The sequence below is a fragment of the Schistocerca piceifrons genome, chromosome 1, assembly GCF_021461385.2.
Source record: "Schistocerca piceifrons isolate TAMUIC-IGC-003096 chromosome 1, iqSchPice1.1, whole genome shotgun sequence".
Taxonomy (NCBI): domain Eukaryota; kingdom Metazoa; phylum Arthropoda; class Insecta; order Orthoptera; family Acrididae; genus Schistocerca; species Schistocerca piceifrons.
In genome coordinates, this window is record NC_060138.1 from 267,199,853 (window position 1) to 267,222,538 (window position 22,686).

Consider the following 22,686-nt stretch of genomic DNA (forward strand, 5'->3'; position numbering starts at 1 on the left):
ACCACCAATGTCCTAGCATCCTGAAATGCTTTAACGTATTTCGAGAAAATGGTCTTGATTCTACAGGCACATGCAAGAATCGCTAACTATATCTATGGGAAAAACAACTGTACATGCTTTATAAACGACGATATGGTATTGCCTCCAAATGAAGTGGTCTTCCACATAAATACTGTGACATTGAATGTGGTTGGTGACGCAGGAGCGTATATTAATAGTCCAAAATTGCGGATGCATGTCGCCATAGGTGTAACGCCGAAGTAAAATCACCCTTCTCACCGAATTTAGAAAGTGACTCGGCTAAGGAATGTGATATTAAGCCAATAGCTGCAACTCTCTCATGCCGCTACTAGGTATTTCCCAAGATAACAAACAGTATTTTTAATACATTCTGTCTTGATACCGTGCAGATAGTGTAACAGAGGTTCTGTGATATATCCATGAGGTTTCAGGTGAGAGAGTATGATCGCAGATTGAGAATGACTACATACAGTAGATGGTGTGCTATGTGAGGAATCAATTAAAAAATACAACGCTGGATTGAAGTCATAAGAAACGTACAAAATCCTATGACCAAATCACTAGCTTCTGAGATCTATAGATTTACGTTTTCAGGAAGAAATTCTGTCTGTGATTTGCTATCAAGTGTCTCCATTCAACCACACACTTGCATTGGAGCCTAGAATATGTCCTTTAATGACCACAGCCACTGGTGAATCATATCCATGGCACTCCCATACCTCGAAACCAGTTCCCTTTTTCGAACCTGTCTGCTAAGGACAGCACAACGAATACAAAGATCTTCTGACCTTCCTCAAAGATCAGAAGGTCGAACATTACACGGACAGAACGCTGGACTAGAGAACCCAGCAGTATGTGATTAAGGGAGTGGATCCCAGCACCCCTAACGACACAGTACAGGTGGCGCTCTGTAATCTGGGATTCGACTGTAAAGGTGCCTCTCGGATGACGGGGTTCCATACACACGCACCGCTACCACACTACATGGTTGAGTTGGTCGACACGGCTGATTCCCGCGACATCTTGCAGATAAAGAGCCTTCTGCGGATGGACGTACGTGTAGAACACTACGAACCACCCACGCCCCCCCAACAATGTAACAACTGCCAGCGATTCGGCCACTCGGTCCTTCGTTGTGGCCTGGCAACTTGTTGCCGCGGATGTACTGGCAATCATAGATCCAACACGTGCACACAAACACAGCCAAACCAACGACGCTGTGCAAACTGCAGTGGGCCCCATGCGGCCAATTTCAGGCAGTGCAGTGCATACAAACAGGCGCTGAAGCGTAAACAAGAGAAACACAGAGCACTGCATGACATCCCACGTCCAAGGCCGGCGTCGAACCCAGTTAGGAACGGCGTAACGTTTGCCAAGGTTGTTCGCCCTGGTGGAACGGCACAGGCTGCGGAACCTCAGCGCCCTTCACAAACACACACACACACGAAACAACCGCTGCATCAACTACACAGCAGCCACAGACAACACCAGAAAATCAACAACCATCCGTGCCAACACCTATGCTCCCATACAATACTATCCCACTCCCTGAAGTCACGTGCTGCGAAGAAACGTACACTACACAGGAAAACGCACCAACACAAGAATCCCCAGAACCCGAAGCCCAGACGAAGAATAGACGTACACGACGGCACAGGGCGGGGAACACCAGAACACCACAACATGCCACCCAGCAACAACAGACCAGTAACACACAGGCAAACAGCCAACAAGACACCGAGACTGTAACCCATACCACTATCTCCCTCACCACAGAAGTACCACAGGTGCCACAACTTCTACCACAAAACATGAACACAAATGCCATCCCAAACAACACACCAATACCCGCACAAGCGGCCGCTAACTCTGCAATAGCACCACAGGCCTCCACATCCAACACCAACACATCACCTGGGGGAATATTGGAAACACTATTCCCTCGACACACGACCGCTCAAATCCTTACCACGGTGCTGACGGCCGTCACTACACTCATCACACAGCTAATGAGTGCCGAACTCGGGCAGTACTGGGCTGTCACACACTGCCATCAAGACACTTTCCACACCTCTCATGAATAATACACCACACTCGGCCTGGAACGCAAACCTGCGTACACTATCACAGATCGTGTTCTGGAATGCAGCCTCGATCAACAACAAAAGGGCAGAATTTTCCGCTTTCTTAGAGCTGAAGGGAATGGTTGTCGCACTACTGAGCGAGACTAAGCTTAAACCGCACAAACAATTAAACTTTCCCAGCTACTGCGTCTATCGTACCGACGCAGTGGCAGGTGGAACTGCAATCGTCATACACAAAGACATTGAGCACACAAACATAGAGCTCCCTGAACTGGAAAAAATCGAGGCCACGGCCGTCAGAGTCAAGTTCAACGGAGCCTACATTACACTGATGTCTGTATACAACAGTCTTGAAAGCATTGCAACACGCGATATCAGCACGCTACTTCAAGGAAACGCTCGATGGCCACATCCACCCATACACGAAATCAACGAAATAGCACAAATCGACGAGGCAGTAGAAACCCTGACTAACGCCGTCCAGGACGCAGTGGCGGGTACCATACCTGATCGCACCCCACAACAACACAGTGCTGCCCTACCCCAGGAAATCCTGGTCCTAATCTCAATGAGGAATGGCCTCAGGAGACAGTGGCAGCGTACCAGGCGTCAGTACTTCAAACGGCACATCAACAGGCTACAGGGCATCATACACAACAAAATACAAACACAGAACACAACAGTGGAACCAAAAACTTGAAGTGCTGGACACCACGCGTCCTGGTGTGTGGCATCTAGCCCGACACTTCACCAGGGAGAAAATGTACACCCCAACGCTCCAGGGGCCTGACGGACTTGCATACTCTGCGGAGGAGAAAGCAGAACTAATGGCCCGCACACTCGCAGCGTCATTCACAAGGAACCTGGTACCATCAGATCCAGTGTTCACACTTGCTGCTGACCAGGAGGTTACTCGCATTTTAGCCCAACCATCGCGCGAAGTCTCCTGGGCTATAATGCATTCCGCTGCTAGGAAAGCCCCTGGTCATGATGGCATTCAAAACCGTGTCCTCCAGGAGTTCACGGATAGAGCCACAGAATACCTCACACACATCACGAATGCCATACTAAAATACCAACACTTCCCCGTCTTTCGGAAGACGGCCAAGGTCCTGATGTTCAGGAAGCCGAGGAAAGACCACACCCTCCCACAAAATTACCGACCCATCAGTCTTCTGAGTTCGCTCAGCAAGATTATTGAGAAGGTGATCCTCAAGCGGTTCACTAGGCATTGCGTAACAAATGACATCCTGAGACCGGACCAATGCGGCTTCAGGAATCACCACTCCGCAACACAACAACTCTTACGGGTCGTTGAACATGTAACACATGGCTTCAACATAAACAAAGCAACAGGGAGGGGGGGGGGGGGTGTTCCTGGACATAGAACAAGCTTTCGACCGTCTATGGCACAACGGCCTCATTCGCAAACACAGCGACGCAGGGTTCCCCGACGGGCTGGTGCGTCTCATACACTCATACCTCACAGATAGGAGTTTGTGCACTGACGTGCAGGGAAGACAATCAACACGACGCGGTATACATGCGGGAGTATCCCAAAGAAGCATCCTAGGGTCCCTACTGTTTAATCTCTACATAAACGATCTCCCAACCACACACAAAACAACGATGGCAATCTACGCGGATGACACCGCTATCCTCGCACAAGATTGGAAACCATCAAACATTACGTCACGATTACAGACCGCACTGAGAGTGGCTGAGTCTTGGCTAGAAAAATGGCGTGTTAAACGTCGACAAGTGCGAAGCCGTTCTGTTCACTCGAAGACCGAAGCAATTGCGCAAACATCGAGACTGCAGTCCAATAACACTACATGCACGCGGAATACGTTTCCATGAGAGAGTCAAATACCTTGGTATCTGGCTGGACCGGAAATTACTCTGGCAGGACCACATGCAAAACATGTGCAACAGAGCAAGCGCGAGGCTCAAACATCTCTACCCTATGCTCAACAGGCGTAGCACACTGAACAGACGGGTGTCGAGGTCCATGTACATGATACTTATTCGACCCCTGATAACGTATGTAGCCCCTGTCTGGGGATACGCTGCGCCCACACGCCTGCGTCGTCTACAGATCATACGAAGTACATAAAATCATAAGCAACGCTCCACGATACACAGGCATCGCGGATCTTCACCGGGAATACCGACTGGAGACTCTTACCAAAATACATACTTGCGAGGACCTAACATCTACGGCCAAGTATACGCAAACAACGGTACAGGTTAGCCCCTGTTTATCAGCCACCATTATTGGATACCCAGTTGGTATACACCTGCCGAAAAACCGGCACCATGCAGGGAAGCCTTACTGTACACTACATGCAGACAAGCTATACCCAGCCCCACACAGTGAGATGATCTATGGCCCATCTCTCACTAATATATAACGATCTTGACTGTTCCAGGAATGTAGAGGCTGCAGCAGACCAGGATACATCGCCTTCGCCTGCCACGGTATTGATGCATGATACCCACACTAAAAAACCAACCTTGCATGAACTATCGCAGCTAGTAAGCCACTATTGCTCTTACTACCCATCCCACTGTCGCAGAGTTTTTTTTTCCCCTCGGCACGAGCCTTGGCATTTTTTTCCCTCTGCTCTTCAAATCGCTACCCTCATTCGCGTTTAGTCCACAATCTATCACCTGATGGACCCTGTTAATGCGTAATCTTACCCAGACGCATGGGTAACATCATAGTCCAGCATCCTGTGATCCACTGATTAGACAACTAACATGTTGACGGAGGTGACAGTAGAACTTTTGGTTTGGTCACCACGTTGGTGCGGGCGTGGAGGGGCCTCATCTCTATTCAACCGCATACAGCAAAACTCCAGCGTGATTTTAGACAGTCTCTCTGTAACTGTTCAAAGGCCCCGCCCTCCCTGCAGCATTGTCCACCATGTGATCACTCCTGTTTAAGCTGGAACTGTGCGGAATTCCGAGAGTGCTATAGCTACCAGCTTCTGTATCCCACAGAGAAACAGAGAGCTGAGTTAATGTGATAGGACCATGTTTTGACCACTAGGTGGAAATGGGAACATGTTGTCATAGCTCCACCTACTGTGTAGAACGTGCACACATTGCACGCAATTCGTGAAGTTATTAGGAAGCTATTACAAAGACTTCACATCATACGGGAACTGTAATGAGTGTGAGCATTCTGCAACTGAATTGTGGTGCATCTCCAAACTGAAAGTACACATAGGCTTTGCAGTCTGATGGAGATCTGCGTGTCTCAGGGTGCATTCATGTCTGTCACACATACACCCCCTCCTCGTTATTTTGTACCATCCATGAGAAAAACTATGAAGTATAAAAGCTTCACTAACATCACACACTAGAGAACTCGATAAGATATTACAGCATCCCTCTCTTCCGATATATCGAAAACAATTACCATGTGCATGCTGAGATCGATTATACGTGGCTATCCTATTACATATACAGGTACTGGCTCATCGAAGCAGGTGGCCGGTGATCGAAGTCGCTTGCACAGACCAGTGTAAAGTTTTGTCTCCCATACTGTAGGAGGACCATATCCCACAGACTATCAATCACAACAGAGGGTTCCTGTGTTATTCTTCCATAAGCTATTTGACAAATTGTTTTTCTGCTGTAATACATTCAAGCAGTGTATGACTACAGCTTTGTACACCACAGTCTTTTTTATTTTAAATTCAGTGCAATAGTATTTGTAAAATGACTCTTAGTGTTCATTAAAAAATGACGATCATTCCACTTGGGACCTGTGGAATGGTACATTAGCTTATTTGTTTTAGTTGTAAATATTTGTCATGTATTGTTGTTTTTCTGACATGTTCCACATCCTGGAGGACCTCCTCACTACGGATCAATTGGAATGAAAGTAAATCTAATCTAATCTAATCATACATTTTGTTTTTCCACCACGACTTCGATGTCAGTGTCAGGTGCAACACCGATATTAACATGTTTCGATCCATTGGCTCTCACAGAAAGCTGGACACTGCATGGTGTAAAGCATGCTGCTCCGACAACATACAGGATGATTGAAACAGAAGACGGAGGTGGCGTTTCTTATTGACAAAAATGTGGAGGACAACACAACACATAGAAACTGGAAGAGTCTGTGGCATTATGGAGCATTTCCAAATGCTGTCCAAAAGTGATGATCTCTACATTTAATGTCATCTTCCACAGTGATGAGGTAGCAGATGTCTCGGTGTTCTGTTTTTCAAAGATACACTGACCACTGATTCCTCATATTGGTGGTGCGTATTGCACCCAGGTACATGATCGCTGTTTTGGTGTCCTAGGTGGTAGTTCATCCTGACCTCCAAATCTTTAGACACTTCATCTTTGATTTTTAGGAGTGACAGTGCATGACTACATGTGGAACAAGGTGGTATTCTACAAGACTTAAACGCATAGAGCACGGGTAGTATGCACCATTAGTCATCAGTCCCACCAGGGGAGGACTGGAATGATATTCATACACCCAAGCGAGCATGTAAGTGCCCTCATTCCTCCACATTTTTTGTCATATTTTCATCTACTTTATACATTTTCCATCAGTTTTCGTAATTTTACCAGTTTCTTCATAATTTCGACGCATATTACTCACTTATCGAGCTCCAAACCAACAATCTTGACACATTGTTGGTCAACAAAACGTCTCAACCCGACGTATGTCAATTTGATCACTTTTGTAGTGATTTCTGCTGGTATGACACACACATCAAAGGTGGTCACGCAAGTTTTAATTTTCACAACTTCTAAGGATATTTCAGGTAGACGTCGATCATTACGCCTGGTCAGTCGTAAACAACAATAGCTACATGTAATAGCACGTTGGTTAATCCATGTCCAATTTCATATGTTTTTGAAATTGGTCAATCCACAAATAATTTATTGCGACTATGTAATTACGTATTTGGTGTTATAAAAGTACTGGTAATTTTTATACAGAGATGCCAAAGAAGACGCAATTAAAAACTGTGTGAAACCGCTAGTGTGAGTCTACAATGACTACAATAAATACAGCTATAGTGGATGAACGAGCTTTTATTCATTTATAAGTTTATCAGCTTTATCCATTTCAGCATCTGAATTTTGCTGCTTGAATGTTCTGTAAATTATGTATAAATGCTACTAGCTTCATAGGATCAATACTAAATGTTCGTGACTTTTTTGGAAAAAAATTACAAACACGTGACAAAGGATAAGCAAACTCCCACAAAATTTACTTTCCGTTTTTAAACTGACTTCAGGAGCGCGCCAATTCAGCAATTTCAAGCAAGGGAAAGACGATACGATGGCGCACTGGAGACGATTTTCTTGTCGGTTACGCTGATAAGTGCAGCACAACACTCACTCTCCGAGCAAAAGCCGGCCTCTGTGGCCGAGCGGTTCTAGGCGCTTTAGTCCAGAACCGCGCTGCAGCTACGGTCGCAGGTTCGAATCCTTAGGATAGTTAGGTTTAACTAGTTCTAAGTTCTAGGGGACTGATGACCACAGATGTTTAGTCCCATAGTGCTCAGCCATTTGAACCTCAGATGTTAAGTCTGATAGTGCCTAGAGCCATTTGAACCATTCGACCAAAATTTGAGATGCGGCAGGAAGGTAAACAGGGGCAGGTATCTTATCCTTAGCCAAATTGTGGTAGTTTTAGTTTTCTACTACAAAATGTCTGAACATGAAGCATTAATCATCTGAAAATAATAACATTTAACGAAGGGCATTGTCGAAGGAGAGGTATCTTACTGGCGGTATTTGAAAAGTATTCCATATTTGCAATACACTTCCTATTGTTCTGAGGTACCTGTGCCTGACGCGTGCGAAAGTACTGTTTGGACGGAGACGACGGCATCGGCCACCTGCTGGTCTGAGGTGACATCTAGCGGCAGCACGCGCAACCTGGAGGAGCAGTCTGCGGCGAGTCTGCGCGCACCGGGACCGTCAGGGAACAGGCAGCCCGCGAACACCGGCACCCCCAGCCCGTCCAGATGGCGCGCCAGTTCGTGCCCGAAGCCAGAGTCGCATCCTGCGCAGAACCACAGAATTAGAAAATATGCCGCTCCTCACAAGGCAAACTCCCCATCACATCCTCCCTCATATTCTGTAGTAAGAGGGCTCAGTGGATATCCCGTCAAAAAGCGAACACAGATTAAGCATGAAAATAGAAAGAAGGTGTACTGAACTGTGTAAAAAGAAGCAAAATAGAAACAGTGAGCGGTTAAGTTCAAGATGATTTACGAGGGTAATCCCAAAGGTAAGGTCTCCTATTTTTTAGAAGTACATAGACCTGTTTATTGCCTGCCTGGGTGGCCGAGCGGTTCTAGGCGCTACAGTCTGGAACCGCGCGACCGCTGAGGTCGCAGGTTCGAATCCTGCCTCGGGCATGTATGTGTGTGATGTTCTTAGGTTAATTAGGTTTAAGTAGTTCGAAGTTCTACGGGACTGATGACCACACCAGTTAAGTCCCATAGTGCTCAGAGACATTTGAACCGTTTCTGAACCTGTTTATTCCTACAATGGTTTACATCAGTTTACAGCTTGGACATTTAGCTATTTTTCGACATAATCACCATTTCTGTCGATGCATTTTTGTAGACGTGGCAGTTTTTGTATGCCCATGTCATACCAGCTCGCCGCCATGCTGTTCAGAAAGTTATGAACCTCTTCTTTCACCTCGTCGTTGGAGCTGAATCGCTTTCTTGCCAAATGTTCTTTTAACCTAGGAAACAGGTGATAGTCACTGGGCGCCAAGTCAGGACTATAGGGTGGGTGGGTGATTATGTTCCACTGAAACCGTTCAGGAGAGCAACGGTTTGCCGAGCGATGTGTGGGTGAGCATTGTCATGGAGAATGTGTACGCCCCTGCTCAATATTCCTCTTCTCCAGTTCTGAATTGCCCGTTTGAGTTTTTTCATAGTCTCACAGTACCTGTCAGCGCTAATTGTGGTCCCAGCGATTCAGCTCCGACGACTAGGTGAAAGAAGAGGTTCATAACTTTCTGAACAGCATGGCGGCGAGCTGGTATGACATGGGCATACAAAAACTGCCACGTCTACAAAGATGCATCGACAGAAATGGTGATTATGTCGAAAAATAGCTAAATGTTCAAGCTGTAAACTGATGTAAACCATTGTAGAAATAAACAAGTCTACGTACTTATAAAAAAAATAGGAGACCTTACTTTTGGGATTACCCTCGTAGATCGAGCGTAACTCGATAGTCGTGTCGTCATACTTGTGTGGTTACTGCGTTGGTCTCTGAAGTGTGAGATCTGTGTTCAGATCTCCCTCGTGCTCTTTAATTTTCTTTTCCTTTTTTTTCACAAAATTGCGAACTGTCCGTCCGTTCATTGACACATCTGTTCGCCGTATTCAGATCTGTGTCAGTGTCACGGTGTAACAGCAGTGTGTAAGGAAGGGATCTCCAGACGTACGAACCTCCTATTTGTTCTACGCAAGTACCGCATGTTATGACTTTCGTTTTGTTTTGGAAGATTTGGCTCTTGAATTTCTCTGTTGTAACAGTTTTCACCCGGTTATTTGTTGTTTTCATTTCTGCAAGAGGTCTAAGGGCATCGCACCAGCTCTCACTATTCATCACATTTACCTGCAACGGTAATATATTCGTACCACATGACTTATATTCTGTAACTAGTGTATGGTGTGACAAATTAGAAGACTAAAGAATGAGGGCAGACACGTCAGTGACCGGACGGCCAGTTCGTAATTTTGTAAAAAAAAAAAAAAAAAAAACACACAGAAGATTTGAACATGATTCTCCCGCATTGCAGCCGATCACCACGACCACCCAACGCCCACGGCGCGGCTGTTGCATTGCACTCGATGTTACGTATGTTGAATTTTGAGCATAAACTCGGTCCGGTTTTTTCTTTATTTCTTTTTCTTTGTAGTTCTTCCTGGTTTCATTGTTTATCTATTCTCTGTTTTTGACGGGCTATCCATTGGGTCATTTTACCACTAAATCTGAGGGGGTTGCGATGGGGAGTTCCGCTTTCCAGAGCCAACATTTGTAGTAAGAGATACGTCACAACTAACTTGTCGCGGTGTTTCTTATGATAAAGTTTCTAATCTCGCTAGAAGTAGGTTCCTTCCTCAACTCAGAGACCCAAGTACTTCACTTACAAACCTCCACTTTACAGCTACCTCTCTTGCTCATTGCCTCTCTTTTACCATTCTTGACACAATACTTCGAGTACAGCGAAAGCCCATCGCATCAGTACTCACCTTCTTGCACCTATTCGCATGACACACGTGCCGAAACTGCCTTCCTTGACTGACTTCAGGGGTTTTCGTGAACTCGAATGTCTCTACCACACTATTTGAATTAATACATGCAGATGACAAAAGTCATGGGATATCTCTCAATATCCTTTTGCCTGGAATAGTGTAGCAACTCTATGTGGTATAGCCTTAACAAGTCGTTGGAAGTCCCCTGCAAAAATATTGATCCATTTTGCCTCTACAGCCGTCTATAATAACGAAAGTGTTGCGGTGCAGGATTTTGGCACGAACTTATTTCTCGATTAGGTCCAATAAATTTTCGATGTGATTCGTGTCAAACGATCTGGGTGGCCAAATCATTCGCTCGAATTGCCTAGAATGTTGTTTAAAGCATGCGCGTAGAACTGTGGCTCGGTTACATGGCGCATTTTCATCCATAAAAATTCCTTCATTGTTTAGCCACTTGAAGACTGGCTGTAAATGGTCTCCAAGTGTTCGAACGTAGTCATTTACAGTCATTAGTCGAGTCATTTTGACCAGAGGACCCAATCCATTCTACGTAAACTCAGCCCACACCATTATGGAGCCACCACAAGCTTACACAATGCCTTATTGACAACTTGGGTCCATGGCTTCATAACTGAAATCGGGACTCATCTGACCAGGCTAAGGTTTTCTAGTCGTCTAGGGCCCTATTGATGCGGTCAAAAGCCCAGAAAAGGCGCTGCAGGCGATGTAGTGCTGTTAGCAAAGGGGCTAGCATTCGTCGCCTGCCATAGCTCATTAACGCCGACTTTCGGCCGATACATTTGTCGTAAACCTGATGTTTTCTACAGCAATTTCACGCAGTGTTGCTTGTCTGTTAGCACTGATTGTCTGCGTTGAGACGTAACGCCTGAAATTGGTATTCTAGGCACATACTTGACACTGTGGATCTCGGAATATTGAATTCCCTAACAATTTCCAAAATGGAATGTCCTATGCTTCTAGCTCCATTCAAAGTCTGTTAATTCCCTTCGTGCCGCGCTGGATTAGCCGAGCGGTCTGAGGCGCTGCAGTCATGGACTGTGTGGCTGGTCCCGGCGGAGGTTCGAGTCCTCCCTCGGGCATCGGTGTGTGTGTGTGTGTTGTTCTTAGGATAATTTAGGTTAAGTAGTGTGTACGCTTAGGGACTGATGACCTTAGCATTTAAGTCCCATAAGATTTCACACACATTTGAACATTTTTGAACAATTCCCTTCTTGCGGAATTAACGTCGGAAAGTTTTTCACATGAATCACCTGAGTACAAATGAGAACTTCGCCGATGCACTGTCCCTGTGCACCGTGTGTATGCCTATGTGAATATCGCTATCTAAGAACTTGTCGCATCAGTGTGGTGCAGTCACTGCCTGGGATCTACGATATTTCCAAATTGGGGCAAAAACGTAATCATGGCGCCCCCCCTCCCCCTCCCAACCAGGCCCCCTTCACCTCGAACGTTTGGGTTAGAACGTCAAAAAGTATTGATTTTTCAAAAATATGTTCATTTTGTGGCCCACATCCCTCTGTAGAGTTTGATATGTTAAACATACATGTTCGAGGAATTTGGTCTTAAGTGTGATAAAGTGCAGTGCCACACCTCTTTACACAGCATCTTCTATCGCACGTCACTGTATTCCGCTCTGCGGAATACAAACGTGTATATTTTGTAAAGGAAGCCATCAAACCTATAAATTAAAGTATCCTGGACTCCCTCTCCTACTCCCAGTCGGCTGGTTTGACGTCCTACCCCCTTAAAAATACACAATATTGTGTGGGATTATTTGTGAGTGGGAGAATAACAGCTCTTCAGAAAATTTTCGATCTTTACTTCTTATTAGCTAATAACTTCCTTTTTTGTATAACATAAAATGAAGTATAGGGAACATAAAAGCAGTAGAGACAAGAGACAAGCAAGACAGTACACTTTTTTTCAATTCTTAGGTCCCAGCATTTTTTTCTCTCTAATATTACTATAGCTTTACACGGCGTGCTTTCCTTTCTGTGACAGAATCTATTACCTCATCAAAGTCCGCCAAACGTTTTGCTACACGAAAAATCGAAGTGTCGTTATCTAATACTGAAAAAGCTGTTAATACGAATAGTAACCAAGACTGGTGTGGTTTTTCGGTTTGATTACGTCTATTTTGTCACTGTCTGCCAGATAAACGAAATAGACCTTTCAAATATTGCAACAGTTATAGCACACCCCAAATAAGCGAAACGATTTGGCACAAATATTCATTTTTATTTTCCTCGTTAATATAAATAACACAACAGAATATAATTCACAAAGTACTAATATTACATGCCTGCTTGGCCTGGCCGGCTGGAGTGGCCGAGTGGTTCTAGGCGCTACAGTCCCAGGTTCGAATCCTGCGTCGGGCATGGATGTGTGTGATGTCCTTAGGTTAGTTAGGTTTACGTAGTTCTAAGTTCTAGGGGACTGATGACCTCAGAAGTTAAGTCCTATAGTGCTCTGAGCCATTTGAACCATTTGAACCTGTTAGGCCTACTGCAAGCAAAAAGTTTTATGTTAAGAAATAGTTTTACATTTCATTCATATGCTGCAGTTCCTCAAACATGACATCGAAAAGTAGCAGTAATACGAAAATTTTACATAAATTTGAAATCGTCATATTATTCTATATAATTTGTGTGATATCCCCTTTTCTTCTCCTTCCTCGTTCTAACAAACAATCTTGTCATCGCTAAGTCTGTAACTATTCCTGTCTAGTCAAAACTTATTCTCCGGTTAAAATCAGTAATCGTGCCAGGATCAGCGGTTTAGTTATCCCGCGTTTATTCTCCGGTTAGGCGTTATTACGTGTTCCTGCAACACAATTCCGTGGTACTCCGAGAACAGAACTTATGCGGCTGCTAACTGGGGACTGCGCAACTGGCCCTTAGTAGTATAGCGATCTGGCAATAATTTTTTGTTAAAATTTCATTTTCTTGGTACACGGAGAAGACAACATTCAGTCTACCTTATCTGTTATTTCTGTTAGTCGTTTATTTCCGCTCTGGTAGTCTGGATCTATGGAAATCAATAATAATTATGGCAACGCTGATCATTCGCACAACCAATGACCAACGTAAACAAACAGTGACCGGCATTCACCCGTTTGGATTTATTCATCTCAGCTCGTATAGTCCCGTCCCCTTTTGTCTACGGGAAACTTTTTTTATTTCTAGATGTGATGGGGATTCCTCTGGCAGAGACATCACGTACACTATGCACGCATTCGAAAACCAACTTATGATTCGTTCATAAATCAACTTAAAATTTGTTCAAAAATGTTCAAAAACCAACAGAGATGCGTTTCAGTATCATAAGAAAAATCGATGGACCGAAATGCGTTGGATACCAGGCGCTTTGTGAAACAAGGTTTTTTTTCTTCTTCAAGAATGTGTATATAATGCCCACTGAACAATCTGGAACTGTGAAACCACTGACGGAGATTAGTATCATGAGATCAATTATAGTACCTTTAGTCCACTAAACGAAGAAGGAGAACAGCAAAGAATCAATTTGACAAACATGGACGTTGTAATTATTAAGTTTATTACAAAAAATACGAGGAATGAATTACACTACTGGCCATTAAAATTGCTACACCAAGAAGAAATGCAGATGATAAACGGGTATTCGTTGGAAAAATTTTATTATACTAGTACTGACAAGTGATTACATTTTCACGCAATTTGGGTGCATAGATCCTGAGAAATCAGTACCCAGAACAACCACCTCTGGCCCTAATAACGGCCTTGATACGCCAGGGCATTGAGTCAAACACAGCTTGGATGGCGTGTACAGGTACAGCAGCCCATGCAGCTTCAACACGATACCACAGCTCATCAAGAGTAGTGAATGGCGTGTTGTGACGAGCCAGTTGCTCGGCCACCATTGACCAGACGTCCTCAATTGGTGAGAGATCTGTCTAATGTGCTAGCCAGGGCAGTAGTCGAACATTTTCTGTATCCAGGAAGGCCCGTACAGCACCTGCAACAAGCGGTCGTGCATTATCCTGCTGAAATGTAGGGTTTCGCAGGGATCGAATGAAGGGTAGAGTCACGGGTCGTAACACATCTGAAATGTAATGTCCACTGTTCAAAGTGCCGTCAATGCGAGCAAGAGGTGACCGAGACGTGTAACCAATGGCGCCCCATACCATCACGCCGGGTGATATGCCAGTGTGGCGATGACGAATACACGCTTCCAACGTGCGTTCACCGCGATGTCGCCAAAAACGGATGTGACCATTGTGATGCTGTAAACAGAACCTGGATCCATCCGAAAAACAAGGTTTGCCATTCGTGCACCCAGGTTCGTCGTTGAGTACACCATCGCAGGCGCTCCTGTCTGTGATGCAGCGTCAAGGACAATCGCAGCCTTGGTCTCCGAGTTGATAGTCCATGATGCTGCAAATGTCGTCGAACTGTTCGTGCAGATGGTTGTCTTACAATCGTCCCCATCTGTTGACTCAGGGATCGAGACGTGGCTGCACCAACCGTTACAGCCATGCAGATAACATTCCTGTCATCTCGACTGCTAGTGATACGAGGCCGTTTGGATCCAGCACGGCGTTCCGTATTACCCTCCTGAACCCACCGATACCATATATTGCTAACAGTCATTGGATCTCGACCAACGCGAGCAGAAATGTCGCGATTCGATAAACCGCAATCACGATAGGCTACAATCCGACCTTTATCAAAGTCGGAAACGTGGTGGTATGCATTTCTCCTCCTTACACGAGGCATCACAACAACGTTTCACCAGGCAACGACGGTCAATTGCTGTTTGTGTATGAGAAATCGGTTGGAAACTTTCGTCTTGTCAGCACGTTGTAGGTGTCGGCACCGGCGCCAACCTTGTGTGAATGCTCTGAAAAGCTAATCATTTGTATATCACAGCATCTTCTTCCTGTTGGTTAAATTTCGCGTTTGTAGCACGTCATATTTGTGGTGCAGCAATTGTAATGGCCAGTAGTGTAATTTCAAAATTCCGCTTTCACATTGCAGTTGTAAGCTTCTACTCCCACAGCTTTATGTATATATCAAGGGAAGTAGCAGATGCAAATGTAATTAAAGGTAGGCAAAATTTCGGTAGGATAGAAGTCACATGGACGGTTAAAAGCTGTGACCATGAACATAGCAATGTCAAGTCCCTGTTTCGATTTTAACTAGTTTGGTTATCATTAATTGAAACTGAAATAATCATTGACGTGAGACATACTACTATACGGTAATTTACAGTGAAACAGTTACTTAAATCTAATCACTGTTTATATTTCACACTTTTCAAACTCAACAGTTCCATATGGCACTTGTACTTCGTAACTTTTGTTATAATACCATTCACGCTATGATTAGTGTCTTGCTGGATGTTTCACAGGAAAACCGTAACAATTTAGAACATCCTATAAAAAAGTGCTATTTCTTATTATTCACATCATTTGAATCACTTCTAAGCAGAAAGTTACATTTTTAGTAATAATAATAACTCCCTATCGTATTCCTTTGACCAGTATTAGTAATTAATATTGTTGCTTCATCAAATTTCCTCTACTCTCCTCATCATTTATATTGATTTCACATTTAACATTCACTACAATTTCATATTAAGTCAGTTCTCTAACGCTGACCAACTCAGAATTTTACTGCTCCTAGGTAACTCAAGCGAGATCAGAACGTCGTTCATTTGTTTGCAATGTGTTAAATCGATTCTCCCGTGGCTCCCCAAACAACAGAATTTCAAGGCATATGTTGTGATGGATTTAGCATTGAGTTTCGCAGTAAATGTAAACAGAGCCACTGTAGTAAAACTTGAGGAACCAAGTAATCTTACTGTTACACCAAAGCCTGCAACTGTGAATAATTCCAATAAGTTAACCTTCGATCAAATCCTGATGATAGAGAGAAATTTAGTGGGCCTGTAAGACTGTACGATACAGGAATCAGCGGCCGTAAAGATTTAATACTTATCACTGCTGTTGAAGGAGAGCAACTAGAAAACAACTTACTAAACACAGAAATGCAAGAATTACAGTAATAATAACATAAACATTAATTTATTAACTGAAAAATGAAAATTGCTCTGCTCTTAATGACACTGAAAGTTTTAATAAGTCTATCTAAAAAAAACTAGTACAACATTCTGATACGGACTGTCTAAAAATTTTAAACATTGGAGCAAAAAGAATACATAGCCATATGTATTGAAAGACCTCTTCAAGTAAAATAAAAGCTATCTTAGACATCACTCGAAAGGAAACTGGTACACATAAGGATATCACTGAGAATCGAAGCTTGTTACACAAAAAGTTACAGACAAAAATGAAACAGGAAACACTTAACAGCTACCTCACTTGAACAGCTGCAAATTTAATAAAAATCTATTTCAGGCGAAATTAGCAGAAAATGAAAGACGTAACCAATGTCTGTAAATTATCAATATTCGTTGCTAACGTTATCAGGAAGGAATCAATCAAAAGTACTTTATAGCTCTCCCTCCAATACGTCAATGAGCTCCCCGCTCACCTATGTCAGTGTTCACTACAATCATATATCCTGAAAAAGTGTTAAAATGATTGTAAGCGAAGATAAAGAGATGAACAACCGTTATGTTGTAGTAACCCCCTGATTGTTTCTAAAGTTTTGGAAAAATAGCTTACAAAAGTTAACGTAGTTCATAAACAGTAGTATTAACAGTAAACAACAAGCACACTTTTAGAACTAGCGAAAGATTTCAGCGTGGCAAACATAGAACGCCTTTAAACAAGCCTGGCTGCATCAGCATAATGAATCTATGAAATGACAGACTGATTTATTTTTTAGTAACCAGAAGCAAAAGTTAGCAAAAGAGTTGTTCCAGTAGAATCACAAATAGGCTCAGAATGTCGAGAGTGCTGAATCACGTAGGGGGTACCTCAATGATCTAGACATGCATGTTTGTTCAGTTTACAAACTCTGTTCTCCGATTATATAACATTATTATTAAAAGCAGCAAAAATCAAGATATCCACCATGTAGTAAACTTTGTTACAAGTCAGCTCAGTGAATCACCAACAATAAATTTCCACAGCTGTCGATCTCAAATTTTCCATTACCCTGAAACCACTATCAACAATGAACACATCGTAAATAAAGAGGTAAGAAAATTCCATGGTATTTCGAAGTGAGGCCCACGAGAAATATGGGCCCCTACAGCGAACTTGTGACGTCACATTAGTCGGCTGGAATAGTTATTCGCTCCCCGCCCGAGATGGCTGCTGACACAAAAAAGACCTGTCGTGTCACGTGCTGTGAAGTACTCGCTGCGGCCTGTCTCTATTGTGGGCCTCGAACAAAGTGACCTTAAACTGGACAAATATATTATATGCATCAGTTCTAAGCTTAATATATGCTACCTTTTAACTTTTAAAACGATATGTAAATGAGCATTCACCAAGAAGTTGTTACCAGCTCGGATGGAATAACATCTGGAGGTGACAGGAAAGTTACGACCACGGCCTACACCACTTTTACCTGATGCTTCAGCACAAGACGCTATTTCCTATGTGGCACTGTTGTTTGTAGGTACGTAAAAATGTTCAAGAAAATATAAACCTTCGATACAGAGTCAACTGTTGCCATGACGTCAAGTAAGACAACACAGTTATGGTAAACTCAACTGTGTTCTAAAATGTTTCCAATAATCAACACGAACATTAAACAGAAATACACCCACACTCACACATTATACAAGTTTAGGAAGGAAGGAGAAAGATGTTTTTATCACATACATTGTGACACAGTTTTAAAGACGAAGGTGTTTTATTACAATACATTATTCACGTTGGAGAATGCTTTGCTTACAAACATACAATATGACCAAAGATGGCGACACAGATGTAAAACCTCCAGAGGCAGTCAATATCTTGAAAATAACTTCTGTGATAAAATTACTTCTTGTTTAGCAAGTACAAGTAGAACACACACACACTAGATGGTTGCTTATCATAATACGCATGTATAATTACAGATCTCCATAAGAATTCATCCAAAATTACTTTGTATTATTTCTCATAAAAAATGTTACACACGTTTTGCAAGCACAGTGTTAAGTATTTCCAAATCTAAATTGTCTGTGTTAGTTTTTAAAGTTCAATGACTTGCATTCTGGCATTACTTACAAAAACTTTGCTGTTAAGCAGCACTCATTAACGACGAAAGTTCGAAGGCATTACCACACTTGCAAGCACTATGAAACTTAAAATTAAATATTAATGCATCTAAATAGTTTGTATAATTCATTAACATGCACTCATCTTACTTATTGGCACAACTTAATTGATTTGTAGGGTTAGTAGGCGACTGTACTTCGATCTTTGTACCACGCATTTAAGTCAGCTAAAGACGTAAATATTGGTAGCAAAACACACAAACATGCACTACTGTGCGTCTAACGTACAGCCTAAAATGCACCAAGAATTAGGAAAGTGAAAAATGTTTGTCCCACTTCAAAAAACTCTACAGATTTGAAAGTCAGTCAAAGATTATAGTAAACTAATTGTATGGATTAACATCATTTTACAGATCTAAAGTTTTTGATCTTGTGCTCTGACACAGTGGAAAACTGTGTTCTTTTCATACCCAGTGTAATATTGCATAATGTTGTTTACTTAGTCAGGTAAATGTTACAGCCTTTTAGTCCCTCGATAGTACAGTTTTTGTTTCATTAAAGTAAGCAGTACGGAGAGAGAAAGGAAGTTTTATTCATCATTATCGTGTGTCTGTACAGACAACAAAATCGGCTACCTCTCTAGCCAAAAGATTAGCATCACTGCTTTCGGATTCATACAGTATTCTGCTTGTGAAAGAAAAAGAGATTAGATTAATGAATGAGAAATTGATTTGTAAACCTGTTCCTCTCTCTCTCTCTCTCTCTCTCTCTCTCTCTCTCCATCTCTATCTCTCTCTCGCTCGCTCTCTCTTCCTCTCTCTCTCCCTTTCTCTTTCTCTTTCTGTTCCTTCTCTTCCCTCTCTCTTTCTATATTTCTCTGACATTCGGTTCGTCTTTCCTTAATCCACAGTCATTTTTATTGATTATTTGAATATTTTATATGTTATTTGTAGAGAATTCTGAGATATCAAATCAAGTATGTACATCAATCCTGGTTATAGTTACAATTGTCACAGTTTTGCTGTAATATGAGTCAAGTGTTAAAGTTGTTATAGTTCTCTACGCAGCAGGAAAGGGTAACGGGTAACAGGTAACAAGTAATGGTAAAAAGGTAACAGGTATGGGCAATGGGCACTGGGTATAGGTAGCAGGTACACCGTACCTTTGTTGTTTACTATTTCCGAATTCCAATCAAGAACAACTGCGAAGATGAAAAACATAGACGTAGATTTCCCCGGTGTAGCAAAGCAGCTTAAATCACTTAATAAAGGAGACGCTTCCGGTCCAGATGGAATACCAGTCAGATTCCTTTCAGAGCATACAGATGCAATAGTTCCATATTTAGCAGTTACATATAACCGCTCGCTCACAGAAAGTTCCGTACCTAAAGACTGGAAAGTTGCTCAGGTCACACCAATGCCCAAAAAGGAAAATAGAAGTAGTCCGCTGAATTACATGCCCATGTCACTAACGTCGATTTGCAGTAGGAGTTTGGAACATATACTGCATTCGAGCATTATGAAGTACCTCGAAGAAAACGATTTACTGACACATAGTCAGCTCGGATTGAGAAAATATCGTTCTTGCGGAAAACAACTAGCTCTTTATACTTATGAAGTAACTAGTGCTATCGACAGGGGATGTCAAATTGACTACATATTTTCAGACTTTCAGAAAGCTTTCGACACCGTTCCTCACAAGCGCCTTTGAACCAAACTGTGTGCCTATGGAACATCGCCTCAGATGCGCGATTGGATTGATGATTTCCTGCCAGAAATGTCACAATTCGTAGTAATAGATGGAAAGTCATCGAGTAAAACGGAAGTAATATCCGGCGTTCCCCAAGGAAGAGTTATAGGCCCTCTATTGCTCCTGATCCATATTAACGCCATAGGAGACAATCTGAAGAGCCCTCTTAGATTATTCGCAGATGATACTGTCATTTACCGTCTTGTCAAGTCATCAGATGACCAAAATGAATTGCAAAATGATTTAGATAACATATCTGTGTGTTGCGAAAAGTGGCAATTGACCCTGAATAAAGAAAAGTGTGAAGCCATTCACATGAGTACTAAAAGAAATCCGCTAAATTTCGATTACGCGATAAGTCGCACAAAGGCTGTAAATTCAACTAAATACTTAGGGATTACCATCACAAATAACCTAAGTGGGAACGATCACATAGATAATGTTGTGGGTAGAGCAAACCAAAGACTGCGATTCATTGGCAGAACACTTAGAAGGTGCAACAGATCTACTAAAGAGATTGCTTACACTACGTTTGTCCGCCATATTCTGGAGTATTGCTGTGCGGTGTGGGATCCGTATCAGATGGGACTGACGGATGATGTTGAAAAATTCAGACAAAGGCGGCTCGTTTTGTATTATCGCGAAATAGGGAGATAGTTCGACAGACATGATACGTGAACTGAAGTGGCAATCACTAAATCAAAGACGTTTTCACTGCGACGGGATCTTCTCATGAAATTTCAATCACCAGTTTTCTCCTCCGATTGCGAAAACATTCTTTTGGCTCCCACCTACATAAGGGAAAATGATCATTACGATAAAACAAGAGAAATCATGGACCGCACAGAAAAATTTAAGGGCTCGTTTTTCCCCTCGCGCTGTTCGAGAGTGGAACGATAGAGAGACAGCTTAAAGGTGGTTCATTGTGAATAGCATAGTAATCTACACCTTTTCGATCTCATGTTTGAGAAACTGGAGCATATGAATGAAATGTAAAACTATTTCTTAACATAAAACTTTTTATTAGAAGAAAGGTCAGCGTCGGCCGAAATATTGATGGTTTATTGATAGCAAAATCGATTTTCAATCACATAATGATCATCGTCAGTGGTGTACAAATTAAACTCATAGGCACTCCTATCAAGTTGTTATCAGTAACCAAAGCTAAGAAACGATCACTATAACTGTGATCGTTTCTTAGCTTTGGTTACTGATAACAATTTGATACCAGTGCCTATGAGTTTAAACGATCACAACAACTGTGATCGTTTCATCTTGTACACCACAGCACTGAAGATGATCACTATGTGATTGAAAATCGATTTTGCTATCAATAAACCATTAATATTACGGCCAAGGCTGACCTTCCTTTTAATTTCACATCAGATAGATTATATAATGGTAAGACAGAGATTTAGGAACCAGGTTTTAAATTGTAAGACATTTCCAGGGGCAGATGTGGACTCTGACCACAATCTATTGGTTATGACCTGTAGATTAAAACTGAAGAAACTGCAAAAAGGTGGGAATTTAAGGAGATGGGACCTGGATAAACTGAAAGAACCAGAGGTTGTACAGAGTTTCAGGGAGAGCATAAGGGAACAATTGACAGGAATGGGGGAAAGAAATACAGTAGAAGAAGAATGGGTAGCTTTGAGGGATGAAGTAGTGAAGGCAGCAGAGGATCAAGTAGGTAAAAAGACGAGGGCTAGTAGAAATCCTTGGGTAACAGAAGAAATATTGAATTTAATTGATGAAAGGAGAAAATATAAAAATGCAGTAAGTGAAACAGGCAAAAAGGAATACAAACGTCTCAGAAATGAGATCGACAGGAAGTGCAAAATGGCTAAGCAGGGATGGCTAGAGGACAAATGTAAGGATGTAGAGACCTATCTCACTAGGGGTAAGATAGATACCGCCTACAGGAAAATTAAAGAGACCTTTGGAGATAAGAGAACGACTTGTATGAATATCAAGAGCTCAGATGGAAACCCAGTTCTAAGCAAAGAAGGGAAAGCAGAAAGGTGGAAGGAGTATATAGAGGGTCTATACAAGGGCGATGTACTTGAGGACCATTTTATGGAAATGGAAGAGGATGTAGATGAAGATGAAATGGGAGATACGATACTGCGTGTAGAGTTTGACAGAGCACTGAAAGACCTGAGTCGAAACAAGGCCCCCAGAGTAGACAATATTCCATTGGAACTACTGACGGCCGTGGGAGAGCCAGTCCTGACAAAACTCTACCATCTGGTGAGCAAGATGTATGAAACAGGCGAAATACCCTCAGACTTCAAGAAGAATATAATAATTCCAATCCCAAAGAAAGCAGGTGTTGACAGATGTGAAAATTACCGAACTACCAGCTTAATAAGTCA

At 42.6% G+C, this 22,686-nt stretch overlaps 1 protein-coding gene and 1 non-coding gene across 2 annotated transcripts in view; one reads left to right on the forward strand and one right to left on the reverse strand.

Moving 5' to 3' along the window:
• The window catches only part of LOC124710137 (estradiol 17-beta-dehydrogenase 2-like), a 78,924-nt gene that overhangs the window by 4,798 nt on the left and 51,440 nt on the right, over positions 1 to 22,686 (reverse strand). Inside the window, exon 2 of the mRNA XM_047240902.1 lies at positions 7,936 to 8,157. Within this exon, the coding sequence (XP_047096858.1) occupies positions 7,936 to 8,157 (222 nt within the window). The remainder of the gene's footprint in view (positions 1 to 7,935; positions 8,158 to 22,686) is intronic.
• Trnas-gga lies at positions 8,432 to 8,515 on the forward strand. The gene is given in 2 exon segments: positions 8,432 to 8,471; positions 8,481 to 8,515. It is a non-coding gene; the product is annotated as a tRNA-Ser (tRNA).